This window comes from Neodiprion pinetum, chromosome 3 (assembly GCF_021155775.2).
Source record: "Neodiprion pinetum isolate iyNeoPine1 chromosome 3, iyNeoPine1.2, whole genome shotgun sequence".
NCBI classification, from domain to species: domain Eukaryota; kingdom Metazoa; phylum Arthropoda; class Insecta; order Hymenoptera; family Diprionidae; genus Neodiprion; species Neodiprion pinetum.
In genome coordinates this window covers 41,724,093-41,737,824 of record NC_060234.1, presented here as the reverse complement: position 1 = coordinate 41,737,824, position 13,732 = coordinate 41,724,093, and the positions used below count along the sequence as shown (strand labels likewise).

The following is a 13,732-nucleotide window of genomic DNA, read 5'->3' as shown; positions in this document are numbered from 1 at the left end:
CTACAATTTTTAACAAAAATTAACAAATCTTTATGAAAACTATGCATATTTACAATTTCGTACCTAATAATACGAAATGGCCCGATTTATGTAAAAATTCGTAGTAGTAGAAATTTTCACCAAAGTTAGGTTTGTGATTGCAGGTATGAATTAGTGATTCCACAGAGGAAAAGTATCGGCTCTCATTTAAAATAATGTATTAACTTCCCTTTCTTGAACCGTAAACGAATAAGATATTCACAATCAGAATATTATGCTTTCCTCGAACGTCTAATATGTTATTTATAGAAAGAATTTTTATGTAAACATCAACTTTCTCCTCGATGTTTGAAAATATTTCTTCACTTGTAAAGTAGATACGAAAATATACGGTATATAAACCATTAAGTATTTAACAGTATTGAATAAGCAATGTGTAGAAAAGACTAAGAATACTTAAATATACAGTTTGACGTCACTGGTACAATAAATCCAATTCTCGTAGAAAAAATATTAGGTGTTAATTCGTCAAACATTAATGATCATGGAAATTTATCTCGGGGTACAATTACATACAAGCAAACAGCAGAATATATATATGGTATTTCTTCCTTGCATTTTCACTTATTTCAGGGTTTCAAATTCCCGAGAATGGGATGATCAAGGAAGCTCACTTTCACATCTGGCTTAAAATGTTCAAACACTAAGATTTCGTTTTGGCCATTTTTAAGTAACGGAGCTGGTAAGTAAAGGGTTCTCAGCGGTCCGAGGTGGCAGTACCTGCCCAAATTAAAACCATTGACAAATACTATGCCCTTTAGCCAGCCTCTCAAGTCGATAAACGTATCCTGAGGTACAGATAAGTTTAAGATAACTCGGGAAACGGATGGACCTTTCTTACGAATAGAAGGTCCCTGTTTCCAATTAATTAGAGACTTTGCCCACTTAGAATCAAACTCAAGAGCATAGATTTCCCAATCTTTCAGCTCGTTGCCGTCGAGGTAAACTGGTCCCTGCCACAATCCTTTTCTCTGATCAAAATCAGCAAGAACACCAAAGTTGACACGTCCCCAATTTTCAACAATAATGTCCAAAGTCTTTTCCTCGGCCTTATCAGAGTTTAACGTCAACTCAGTGTCTCTGAAAAAATTCATTCATTCCTTAGCAACTCATCAATTAGAGTTGAGAATAAGTGTCACTTATTCAACTAGCGAGTGTTCAAGCTTACTTCTTCATCCAGTAACCAAAACCATTAATATCTTCTTTAGTTTCTAGCGGTTTGCTCTTCAGCTCTCCATCAACAAGAACCATTGCTGCGTCCTGCACATACCCAGAGACTTTCAAAGTAGATATTGTTTTCAATCCTACTTTTTTCCTGTAATTTATGTAGCCATAAGATTGGCCATTGCCATTTTTAATTGGCAAGTTTTCCATGTTGATCACGTTTGGCAGCATTACTTTCAAGTCTGCAGGCTGTGCATACGGTACCACAATTGACCAAATGTAAAATGCATACAGGTTTAGTTTCTAAAATGAAAAGTATCTACCAACTGATCAAGGATATCCCAAAAGTCCAAATGACCAATTACTTCGAGAGTGGGATAAGCTGCTTTTTGCGATACTGTAGGTAAATCTGGTAATTTGGTCGTCACACTTTGGTATTTTGCCAAAATCTCCTTGGTTTTGTAATACTTTTCTGTGTAGTCGCCTGATTCGGTTAGCGGTGCGACATAATCTGGAAAACAATTTTTCAGAATACATAATAAGCAAGCACTCGACAAGAAATAGCTCAGCATGAATTATCTACCAAGAAAGAAGAGTGAATTAGTCACGTAACGCAGTACAAATATTGATCTATCAAATAAACAGTGATCATACTTATGATCACATGTCAAGACTACATCATTTTTACCTAATTGAGAAGGGGACGTAACACAATTTCCGTACTTTTTAAATACAAGTTTGATCTCGAGTCTTACCATAACTTGTCACATCAGCTTGATAATTCTTGTTAACATCGGCGCCACTCATAAAACCAAAACTGGTACCACCATGGAACATATAGAAATTAACTGATGATGGAAAGATCAAGATTCTCTCCAGGACATCCACATAAACTGAAATATGAAATGTAGCATTCACAGGAGAATAATTTCACTGGATCACCTGTTGCTTTATGTATAGGACTTGCTTTAAACGACATAACAATTTTGTATGGTGAACGAAATTCTATAAAAACTTGCGGAAAATACGATTAAGTGTATATCCTAGAATTTTGATAGGTTGTATTGATCCAATTGATGGAAAAAACATTAATATGTAACTTTTAGCCATTCGGAAATTTTGCAGCGATCAATTCGACACTTTTATTGTTTCCAACACCTTACCAGATATAAAATAACACTCACTAATTGATCGTTGATTTAAAGAGTTCAAGTTCAATTTACCATCGAATGGTTCTGGTGAGTCACGTGGTTCGAGCCAGTGATCGTAAGCACCAGTCCAATATTCCATAACCATAGCGGGCATATTGGGCTGCAATTCTTTCAAGAGATTCAATTCCTTTTCTGGATCGACTTTAAAATTTGCAGTTTGCAATACTCCCGGTAAAGTTCCAGCATCTCTGCGAATACTTGGTGTGTCCGAAGTAAAGAACATCTCAACCAGACCATTTTTCTCAAAGATTTCTTTGAGTTGTTTCAAGTACTCGATATCAGGAACTGTTCCATCTTCGTTAATGGAACCATATTCGTTCTCAATCTGAGAAACAACATAAAATTTGTACTTCTGAGTGGTCCACTTTTATAACAATTGGTTCAAACAGTTGAGTATCTAAGTATATTGGCAAAATGTAGCAAAATATTGCGATCATAAAATACTGATCTTTGTGTATATCGCTTTCATTTCACTCAGTCACACCTAGCAACACATGGCTTGGTCTACCTGAAAAGCAATTATTGATCCACCTTTAGTGAATTGTAGATCAGCAAACAGCGGCAAAAGTTTATTGAAGTAGCAAGTGACTCGTTTCATGTACTTCGATTCAGAGGTTCGCACCTTGACTCCCTTTTCATTTAAAATCCAGCTAAAAATAGGTGAAAATGAATGGTAGATACTGTAAGCAGATACATTCTAAACAGATATGATGAATCATTATTTTTTAAGTTTCTCTGATTTCCTCACACTTTATATTGCCATTCTAGTTATTATCATTGACAGAAAGGTGACACCATACCTTGGTAGTCCACCAAAATCCCATTCGGCACAAATGTAAGGGCCTGGTCTGACAATTACAAACAGATCTTCTTCTTGTGCCATCTTGACAAACTTAACGACATCCAGAAAATCCGAAAAATCGTTATCTCCATCACCAAAATCGAACTCGTCTCTCAGGGGTTCGTGCAAATTCCATGGAACATAGCTGAAGAGAATTGAATAAAAAATCTGAATATGTTTCAAGACTTTTAGTGTCGAAGGATAAGGAAATGAATTAAATATTTTTGGTAGCATTGATAGCAAAATTAATAGAATTCTAAATTTACGTTTCCACAGCGTTTAGACCAGCTGCTCTGTACTTTCTTAATCTATCCCTCCAATACGCTTGAGGAACTCGAAAATAATGGAGAGCACCGCTGTGTATCGAAATTTTCTTCCCGTTCAAGTAAAATCCGTCTGGTTTTGGATCTAAGCCGGAGTTTATGTCAGGCAACACATAGTGTTGGTACAATGTTGGCAAACTCATTGCTAAACACGATAAAGAAATTTATTCAACGACAAATGTCGGTTCTTTAGTGTTCAGAATTGTGAATTAAGTTAATGAAACTTGCCTGAATATTCTTGAATAGGATATAAGCTTAGCACAAATTTTTTTTGTTACTTTATTGCAGCAGAAAATGTCGCAGTAAAATTATTCAACGTTTTTAACCAAATCTAATGCATATTACATATTACTTTGCGGTTGACAACAAAGTATACTCCGGGATGGTTCTGCGTGCCACTCGATTAAAACTTCACAGACAATGTGACGATTCACGCTCAGTTCTACAGAAACCGATAAAAGTTTATCTGCCATTAGTCACAAATTTGTCTGTATTATAATGCATGCATTGTATGTAGACATATTATATGTATATTGTAATGTATAGGTATATGTATATGTATATAAGTAAAATGTTGCATCCTTTCAAGATATGAGTATACTTTTTATACTTAAGCATGATTTGTGATTCAAATAGTGAAACTTCACTAGCAGTTATGAACTTAAAAATACATACTTTACTACAAATTCCCTTATTCTTAAAATTATGCTGATAACTGTAGCGTACATCGGAAGAGTATGTCTAATAAAACAAGTGCACAAATTTTGTTACCTTACTTCTTCTAGATAATCTTTATCTTTGAGTATTCGAGCAAAAAATTTACAATTTTGTGTGTGTACAATATACTCGTTAATACTTTTGTTGTTGTAATCGGTTTGATTTATTTATTTATTTATTTATTTATTTATTCATTTATAACTATCAACGGAAATAACTTAATATTCCCAAAATACATAACATTAATATAGAATATATAAAAAAACAATATATTGTATAAAAATTTAACAAAGTATAAAACTAGAGTGTTTTCCACAAAGATTTAGATAACTAGAGTGCCTCTCTGGCTAACGCTTTGAAGTGACTGATTGGTTGGTTAAAGATATCCATCCAACCGCTGTTACTATTCGCCAACATACTCAGTCGCATAATGATGGATTTGTGGGTGTAACTGGCTAGATATTGGTTCGGTACTGCAAATGTGTGTACATTGTGTCTCGATTTTCTAATTGGCACTCTTAAGTTAAACATTTTCAAAATTGAAGGGCAGTCTATTAAATTGTTGAACATTTTGAATAGAAACATTGCATCTGTGAATTTACGTGTTTTTTCGAGAAACTTGAATCCTAATTGCTGGCTAATTCTTTCATAATTGTGATTAAGAAATGACATGGGTGAATCTGTTTTGTAGGATGCAAATCTTAGAAAGAGGTGTTGTACGTATTCTAATTTTCTGCTACTAACGTCCGTTTTGGGGGACCAAATAACGGACGCATAGTTCAATATTGATCTAACAAAGGTGTCATAGAGTGTAATCATCGACCGAACATCAAATGAAGGTTTCGATTTCTCAGTATGTAAAACAACATCCTCATTGAGTTTGCTTTGACGTGGTCTATGTGGAGATCGAACGTCAGATGACAGTCGAAAATAACTCCAAGATCGCTGGCTACGATTTTTCTTTCTAAGATTTGGTTTTCTAGCATGTATTCCACATTTGCGAATCTAGAATGGGTATTATTTCTAACGAAAAACATCGAGTAGCATTTTTTTGTATTGGCAGACCATTGGCAGACACTATTAAGGTCGTATTGAAGTAGGAATAAGTCTGAAGGACACTTGATTTCGCAGTAGATTTTCAGGTCATCTGTAAATAGTAGAAGCTTGGTGAATTTGATGCAGTTTTCAATATCGTTGATAAAAATCAAGAATAAGAGTGGTCCCAGGTGCGAGCCCTGAGGGACTCCAGAGTCCGCAATGATAGGTTTTGATTGATAGTTGTTGATTTTGACCGTTTGTTTCCGGTTTCTCAGGTACGATTCGAACCATTGTAAGAGATTTCCTACTATTCCATGACACTTTAATTTTTCTGTGAGAAGCTTGTGATTCACCGAGTCAAATGCCATATCAACAGCATGAGTTTCATTTCGGTTAGTAAAGGAGGTAATTATTTTCTCAAGCATTACTGCCAGGTTGCTGACAGTGGATCGTTTTTCTCTAAATCCATGTTGCTCATCGAGAAGGTTTGTTGACAGATGGAATTTTGTTTTGTTGAAGACTATGGAATCAAATACTTTGGCAAAGACGTTAATAATGCTAATTGGTCTGTAGTTTTTTATGTTGGACTTGTCGCCATTCTTGAATATTGGTATTATGTGACTTTCTCTCCATGGGTTAGGGAAAGTACCTTGATTCATAGAGCAATTGAATAATGAAAGCAAATCGTTTAGATGCATGGATGCTGGATAACCAAATTTTTCTGTATCGTTGACATATTTGAAGAAATTCTTCGAGTCCCTATTTATGTTTTTTTCTAAGTTTGACAGTTTCTAAGTTTTATTCAAAATAATATTTATTATTACAGATATTATAGCGGATTATTTGCTCTGTATCAAAACCAGAAGTTAGTCAAAGCAAAACTTTAAAGCTAAAAGGGGTGTATTCCGAAATATGTATACTCACAGTACTGCGAGCAGAGAGAAACCTGCGAGTACTGGCAACCGCGTTCCGAAATCGCGCGACAGCTTACTGCCACCAGTCAGTGACGTCATGAAATTTGTAACGTTGTTGGCTGCGACTACTGCGGTCTGGGACGTGAGGCAGTTGCAGTCATGTTGCAGTAATTGAGAGATGGTCGCGTCCTCGGTGTAGCGTTCCGATTTTACCGCGACTGGCAACTCGAAGTAAAAACGGAACGCAGTTCGTAGTTGACTGCGTGACGTCACGATCGGCAGTACTTGAAGTATATGTATTTCGGAATACACCCTAGGGTGGCCCTTAAAACGGTTATTTCCGAATTTCTTTGCTCCCAACAGCCTAAACACTTCCATATCGATCAAAAAAAATCACAAAAAATTGACAGCCCTCAATTGTGATCCTAAAGTTCGTCCCACGGCGGCCAAAGTTTTTACATTTAAATAACATGTAAGTTTTTCGTCTTCATGTTCATATATATGTTACTCGGCTGCATCTTATGCTATCGCTTCGCAATTAGGCTGGATTTGCACATAAATATATGCTCTTTAAGTGTCCACGGTATCTCAACCGTTCTTGAACCGTTTCTTCGGGATAAGTATTGAAAGTAATTATTTTTTGCTTTATTTGAGTAATAAACGGTTAAATTCGCAGCAAAAATAATTATGGACAATTTTGATAGAATTTTATCGGATCTTTAAACGCTGTAATTCAAAACTTGCAGGGTGATAGAAAAAGAATTTTAAAAAAATGATTCCATTTTAGAGTTTTTTCCCACCGTAATTTTTATACTATATTATTATTTAGTTATTATTTAGTATTACATAGTTAACTGCATGGTGATAAAAGCATGTAATTTTATTTACGACGTTCTCGTATACGCTTTAATTACAATCCCCACCTGGAAAGATATTCGCAATTCTAAAATTTCCATGATTATGCACCTCTTGAAATAATGAAGCCCGATGCCTTTTGTACAAGTATAAATGGATACAATACAATATGCATTATTTCGGTACATTTGTGGCGTAAATATTGTCACAATTGAAAGCCAGTTAAAAAGAAAATAGATAAAAAAAAGTCCCGCACGGGAATCCGAAACCGGCAATCCTTGTATCACGAACCCGAACTTGGCACTGCGCCAACAGCTGCCAATTCCGAATAATATGTAAATACATATTTTTTATTGAAATTATTTCCATTCCTTACTTGATTTCCTACCTAAAGTATAATGTTTGGAGGCCAAAAAATGCAGTTTCTATTTTCCACATTTTTGTCCATGTTTCAATTTTTGAAGTCTATATTACATGTACATATTCTGTCATTTTTAATACATAGGTATGTATCCGGGCCTCAATGATGAGTAAAGGCCCTCGCCTTGTGAGTTTTCAATGTCATCGGCTTTCTTGGATCTGTGGCATAGATCTATGCATGTGGCAATTTGGCGTGGCAGCGGCAGAAACGTGATTCATATCCAACTCCCCACCACTTAGTCGGCAACCAATCCACGCGCACTATAACCGTTGTGCGAACGTATAAATATGAGGTCAGGAGCTACTCGCGCTCATACCTCTGGGATCGCCCCATGAAGAGAGTTGAAAATCGTCTCTAATGGCTCGTACTAAGCAAACTGCTCGTAAATCCACTGGTGGCAAGGCCCCACGGAAACAGCTCGCTACTAAGGCAGCTCGTAAGAGCGCGCCAGCGACTGGAGGAGTTAAGAAGCCGCATAGATACCGCCCAGGAACCGTCGCGTTGCGCGAAATCCGTCGGTTCCAGAAGAGCACTGAACTGTTGATTCGCAAACTACCGTTCCAGCGTTTGGTGCGTGAAATCGCGCAAGATTTTAAAACCGATTTGCGATTCCAGAGCTCTGCTGTCATGGCTCTTCAAGAGGCCAGCGAAGCCTATCTTGTTGGTCTTTTTGAGGACACCAACTTGTGCGCTATCCACGCTAAGCGAGTGACTATTATGCCCAAGGACATTCAACTAGCTCGTCGTATTCGTGGCGAACGTGCCTAATTTGAGTTCTTCATACTTCGACTGTTGGAACAAAACGGCCCTTTTCAGGGCCACAAATTTATCACGTTGAAAATCGAATTCGTTTTTTGCACAGAAGTATCTGTGTAGTACCTTGTATGTATTTTTTGCAGTCTTATTGCACATCTAGCCACAAGTCGCTAGAAATTTCACGAGTAGAAATAGAATGCTACGTTGTGTCTCATTTCCTATCCTAACACTAGTATAAAATTAACATCAATATTTTTGTATTAATTAGTGGTACCTGAGATTGAAGTTGAAATCGAAGCTTCAGTTATGAACCACGCAACACAACTTCAGGAAAAATGTCAACACATGCGTTCAACTACGTGATCATGCGTAATGTGCTACGGCAATGTGTGTTACGTCGCATTGCCACAAAATTATGTCAATTTCGAGACGTATTTTAATGACCAATGAAAATTGAATAGGCGTGCGTATTCGCTTTTGAATTTTGCAAAATAAAATTTAGTCATATGTATAGTTGGTCGATATCCACCAATTCATTCGGATGAAAAATGATGCGTACCTCAACGGCTGATCTTCGTCTTCATTTTTGAATTAATTTTCATTTATATTTGCAGCAAATCTATCGGTCTACCATTCAAGAGTACCAGGAACATCGAACATACGGTACAATCAGAGCAATGATTTTAGTTATTTCACATGCGACGTTCAACGAGGAGACTAACATACTCGAAATCGAGTTAAAAAAAATACGCCGTGCAGTTTATGACCTGCCAGGGTTAAATTGCTGCGTAGTATCCGAGAATGGTCTGGATGTCTCCCTAGTCTATTGGATTTACAATATCTGCGGGAATTTATACAGCGTTAAAATTATAATTGAAGTGTGATCGAATTCACTTAATTTACACATATTGCAATGAATCTAGTCGGGTTTTGATTACTGTTAAGATTGGAATCCAAGCTCGAACGGACTCACCTACGTAAACTAAAAAATGGGAAAATAATTTCGTGGATTCGAATATAATGCTTAAAAATTTCATTCACCCTCGCAATTATCTAATCTTGGGTTTTTGAAATAGTACTAATGTTACTTCTGAATACAGTGAAATTCGATTCTTTTACAAAGGGATTGCTTTAGTGGCCCTGAAAAGGGCCGTTTGATAACTATTTTCCTAGTCTGCTGTTAGAGACGACTCATCGGAGTCATACGGATTCACTTCTTCTTTGATGCAACTGGTTTTTTCGCTGCAGGTTTTGCAGTTTTGGGTGCAGCTGCTGCCTTTTTTGGTTTAGGCGCCTTAGGTTTGCTGGTTGGTGCCTTGGCAGCCTTCTTAGCTTTCGATGGGCTTTTCACCTTTGGCGATTTAGCAGCCGGGCTCTTGACTGCTTTGCGTTTTTCTTTTGTGGGTGGTGTTACAGCACTGGGCTTCTTAGCAGCTGCCGCCTTCTTGACAGCAGTAGCAGGCTTTTTGGCCACTGCAACAGTCGATGCAGCGGGCTTCTTTTTGGGGACAGTTGCCTTCGGTACAGCACGCTTCACCTTGGGCTTCGGTGCGTCAGATTTGTTGGTTGGAATTTTGAAAGACCCAGAGGCACCCTTACCTTTGGTCTGTACCAAAGCTCCAGTAGCCACAGCTGACTTCAAATATCTCTTGATAAACGGTGCTTGTTTTTCAGCGTCTACTTTGTACGTTGACGCGATGTATTTCTTGATAGCCTGCAGAGATGAACCTCCACGTTCCTTTAGCGTTTGGATGGCGCTCGTAACCATGTCAGAAGTCCGTGGATGCGCTGGCTTGGCACGAGGGCTCTTTGCCTTGGCTCCTGCTGCCTTTTTGGTCGGTGTAGCCTGCGCTGCTGGGCTAGCTGATGCTGGGCTAGCGGCGACTGCCGTTGCTGCTACCTTGTCTGCCATCTTCTCTTCTCTTTACGGTTACGACTCAATGCAGAAAGCTTCGAAATTGGTTGAGATCGACGTGTTCACTGCGTAACTGATATTCGAGAATTGTGACTGCGAGAAGCAGCGGCAGGTGGTATAACGGAGCGCGGACCATGGAGAGAGGCCCCCCGAACGTTTGACGCGGCGCGCTTCACCAGCGTCGGAAGGCCTGGCACTGGGTACACCATCGATCGTCAGATTCCTGAGCTATTTCACCGATGACCCAGTAATATCACATCTTCACCAGGTTCTGTGAACTCTGGGCAAGATTTTACAAAAATTCCGGAAGACTTTGCTCTTTTGAGTGTCTCGAAAACGGCGGGAGTCGCGGACCATGTGTCTTGACGCCCTTCGCACTCCGAGCAAAAGACGCGTTGTTCCTGACCGAGGAAATCGCGATACGGTATAGACAAAAACGTTTTTTGGAGCCTGAAACTTTGGATTTTACGCTTGCAAAAATTCAAACTCACCATTTTAGCGGGGAAGCTGTTATCGATATTCCAAGTCGACAAGGCCGCGTTCCGTCGACGCCTACTGTCAGGCTTTCCTCGGATACGGCTAGACCGGTTCGGAATATTTACCAATGACAACCCCGATGAAGAATTCGGGAATGGGATGTTAAGAGGGAATATCTTAATTATTAGAACTAGGAATTACGCTTCCTGGTGAAGATGTACGGAGCGATTTTGAGGAGTGGCGCGTTCCTAATCTAGTCGCGCTCGAATATAATCGTAGGATATACCAGCTTTCATACTTTGAGAACGATGATCATAATTTACGAAAAATTAATTATCAACGATCGATATAACGATTGTTGATCGTAGAAAGTGCAAATCAAAAATAGAAAAGATATACGCTTTTTTTGCCGATATACTTGGTCATTCCTCTCAGCGTATCCAACGGCGTTGGTATCACGTACATTTTTTTCCTATCTATATCCAGAAGAATTTCTTCCTCAGGTTAAATTTTGAATGAGTGATTAACAATAATGAATGAAAATAAACTTACAAGTGGTATAAAAATGCTTTTTGATCTAAAACGGAAATACAATGTTTTTCCGCATACTACCATTTCAAATTACAGTAAATATTACCATACAGCCTGGTTGAAGCAGTGAAATTTCAGTATAAGTTTTCGTTATAAGTTTAAGTGAATGTTTTCCGTAAAAACAAAAAAAAATTTTTACAAATAGAAACTCAGAATTTTTCAAACAGTATATTATTCGAAAAAATATAGCATCTGGAACTGTATATCTGCATCTCGTTTTGTGACTATGAGACAGTTTTATATTATTGATATTGTTTTAATAGTTTGACGAATAGAAGTCAAGACAATTTCTAGAATCAGTTCGAAATTCTTCATCGCTCCAAGTAAGTATGGACTCATATTTATTTCTTGTGGCCCGTTAAATCGCATTGTTTAACGCTACACTGATTCCAAACAAGGCCCACTGTTACGTGGATTAATTTTAGTCCTGGTATTTGCTACGTGGAATTTGCTGTTATGCGCAGGTAAAATTAATCGTTGTATAACCTGCAAGTATACAGGTATTGATGCGAATACAAAATTTTAATACCATTAATTACAGATTCCAAATAAATTGGAATGCATTCAAATTGTCATCAAGTGTAATAATTATTCATGCTTAAATTGTCATCAAGTATTTTCCGACGGCTTTTGGTACAGGAATCAAACTTATACCTGAAAAATAGTAATAAATACATGTCACGTAAATTATACCTTGAACATCTTGGAACATTTCAGTTTTTATGTTATGAATAATGATATTCCTGTACTCAATATTTCTTCTATCAACAACAATTAACACAGAAATACATATATTTCTACTTCACTCTTTGTCTCTACGCGCAAATAGTGTAAAAAAACTGCACGGAAGACGTTTTCGATTCATCTTCCGTGATCGGTATTATCTACGTAGCTGAACAGATTCAAACTGCTGGTGATTGTGTGTATCTACAGATCAGCTGGTGACCGGCATATGTATCTTGTACAAACACCCGATCGAATCGAACAAACGAAACAGTGTTTATCTCCGTGTCCTTGAAAATCTCCTGTAGTTTGTAAACTTTCAAACTCCACGTTTCATATTTGATATCTAATCACTTTCGCTCATTCTTAACGCTCTGTGTTTGCCAGTAAAATTGCCATTTTTTTTCAAGTTGTCAGCTGATTATCCAAAGATTTCTATTGATTGTTCAGCGTGTAAAAAAATCAATTTTCTAAAAGTAAATATCCTGCAGATCGGATGAAATTTTTACACAGGTCATTAATTTGGATATAGAAAAGTTATCCACTGGCGATACGTGCGCTTTCGTCATTCGTACTAATATTTAATCATGTATGGTGACTTGGCTGGTGTGAGCGCTACGCAATTGGGATCTAATTATTAAGTTTTACAACAAGCACGCTTAGCAAATTCGTAAACGTTTATCGCAGCATGGTACCGCATTTCACTGTTGCAAATTCTAATTGACGTATTTGATCAACAACCATAGTTTAAAGAAACTTATCCAAAAATACTGTTTAATTCAAGCACTGTTAGAAGTTGCGTTCAATATGTTATTCGTTTGTTCGAGTTGACATAATATCGAGCTTTAAATGCTCAGAAAAGACTGACTGATTAAGTTTCAGAGACAATTGCCAGCGAAGTTACTAAGACGAAGGAAAGTTTTCGTTGCTTGTTTACGAAATATTGGCATGGTAGCGGGATTTTCAACATGCCGTGGCAATGTTACAAATGTATGTATTCTTCGTTCAGTTGGGTATACTATTGATTATGAAATATTCTACAGGTAAATAATTTGACAATTGAGTTCTACATGTTTCGGCGTGAGGAAGACAGTTCTTTGTACTGATCAAATTGGTGGCCCTGAAAAGGGCCGTTGGATTGGTAATAAGTTGAAATTCGTGGGTGGCGTTCACTTCGAACTTGTATATTTGGTCACGGCTTTGGTGCCTTCGGATACAGCGTGCTTGGCAAGTTCTCCAGGTAGCAGTAACCTAACTGCGGTTTGAATTTCCCGAGATGTGATAGTTGACCGTTTATTGTAGTGAGCAAGTCGAGATGATTCGGCGGCGATTCGTTCAAATATGTCGTTGACAAAGCTGTTCATGATGCTCATCGCTTTACTGGAGATACCAGTGTCCGGGTGTACTTGTTTCAAAACCTTGTAGATATAGATTGCATAGCTCTCCTTCCTCCTGCGCTTTTTCTTCTTATCGCCCTTGGTGATATTCTTCTGTGCCTTGCCAGCCTTCTTTGCTGCCTTACCGCTGGCTTTGGGTGGCATCGTCAAAGGATAAAATTGGTAACGTAGTACTGGCTCGTTGCTTCACTCGTAAGCGTAGAGGGCGGACTACAGACCGACCTTCGCTGCGCCTATTTATTAAGCGCTGGCTCACCGACGCCGAGCCAATCAGAAGCCGCTGCGTTGAGTCAGACGCTCCAATTGGTCCGCGCCACTTGCGCTGACGCGTATAAATATGTAGTCGCAAG

General features: G+C 38.0%; 4 protein-coding genes across 12 annotated transcripts; 1 reads left to right on the top strand and 3 right to left on the bottom strand.

Annotated features, from left to right (window-relative positions):
• Positions 1 to 180: 180 nt before the first annotated feature.
• On the bottom strand, positions 181 to 7,187 carry LOC124214756 (beta-galactosidase-1-like protein 2). 9 transcript variants are annotated; one of them, XM_046617378.2, is made up of 10 exons: positions 7,171 to 7,187; positions 3,807 to 4,020; positions 3,522 to 3,723; positions 3,215 to 3,400; positions 2,923 to 3,064; positions 2,388 to 2,739; positions 1,959 to 2,096; positions 1,527 to 1,714; positions 1,208 to 1,452; positions 181 to 1,119 (listed from the first exon to the last, which is right to left on the bottom strand). In XM_046617378.2, the coding sequence occupies exons 3-10, from the start codon at positions 3,719 to 3,721 to the stop codon at positions 609 to 611; spliced, it is 1,962 nt and encodes a 653-aa protein (XP_046473334.1). In that variant the 5' UTR covers positions 3,722 to 3,723; positions 3,807 to 4,020; positions 7,171 to 7,187; the 3' UTR covers positions 181 to 608. The 9 variants fall into 9 exon arrangements, with proteins under 9 accessions (XP_046473334.1, XP_068990999.1, XP_046473330.1 ...); XM_069134898.1 differs by lacking the exon at positions 7,171 to 7,187 and adding an exon at positions 6,258 to 6,331; XM_046617374.2 differs by lacking the exon at positions 7,171 to 7,187 and adding an exon at positions 5,983 to 6,251 and having other exon boundaries at positions 3,931 to 4,020.
• A 667-nt stretch (positions 7,188 to 7,854) lies between these two features.
• Positions 7,855 to 8,317, top strand: LOC124214769 (histone H3-like). Its single transcript, XM_046617398.2, has one exon. The coding sequence runs from the start codon at positions 7,881 to 7,883 to the stop codon at positions 8,289 to 8,291; it is 411 nt and encodes a 136-aa protein (XP_046473354.1). The 5' UTR covers positions 7,855 to 7,880; the 3' UTR covers positions 8,292 to 8,317.
• A 1,105-nt stretch (positions 8,318 to 9,422) lies between these two features.
• Positions 9,423 to 10,266, bottom strand: LOC124214766 (histone H1-like). Its single transcript, XM_046617395.2, has one exon. The coding sequence runs from the start codon at positions 10,189 to 10,191 to the stop codon at positions 9,490 to 9,492; it is 702 nt and encodes a 233-aa protein (XP_046473351.1). The 5' UTR covers positions 10,192 to 10,266; the 3' UTR covers positions 9,423 to 9,489.
• Positions 10,267 to 13,105: 2,839 nt separating this feature from the next.
• LOC124214771 (histone H2B-like) lies at positions 13,106 to 13,579 on the bottom strand. The gene has a single exon (XM_046617401.2). It carries the CDS (start codon positions 13,524 to 13,526, stop codon positions 13,155 to 13,157), a length of 372 nt encoding a protein of 123 aa, XP_046473357.1. The 5' UTR covers positions 13,527 to 13,579; the 3' UTR covers positions 13,106 to 13,154.
• Positions 13,580 to 13,732: the final 153 nt, after the last annotated feature.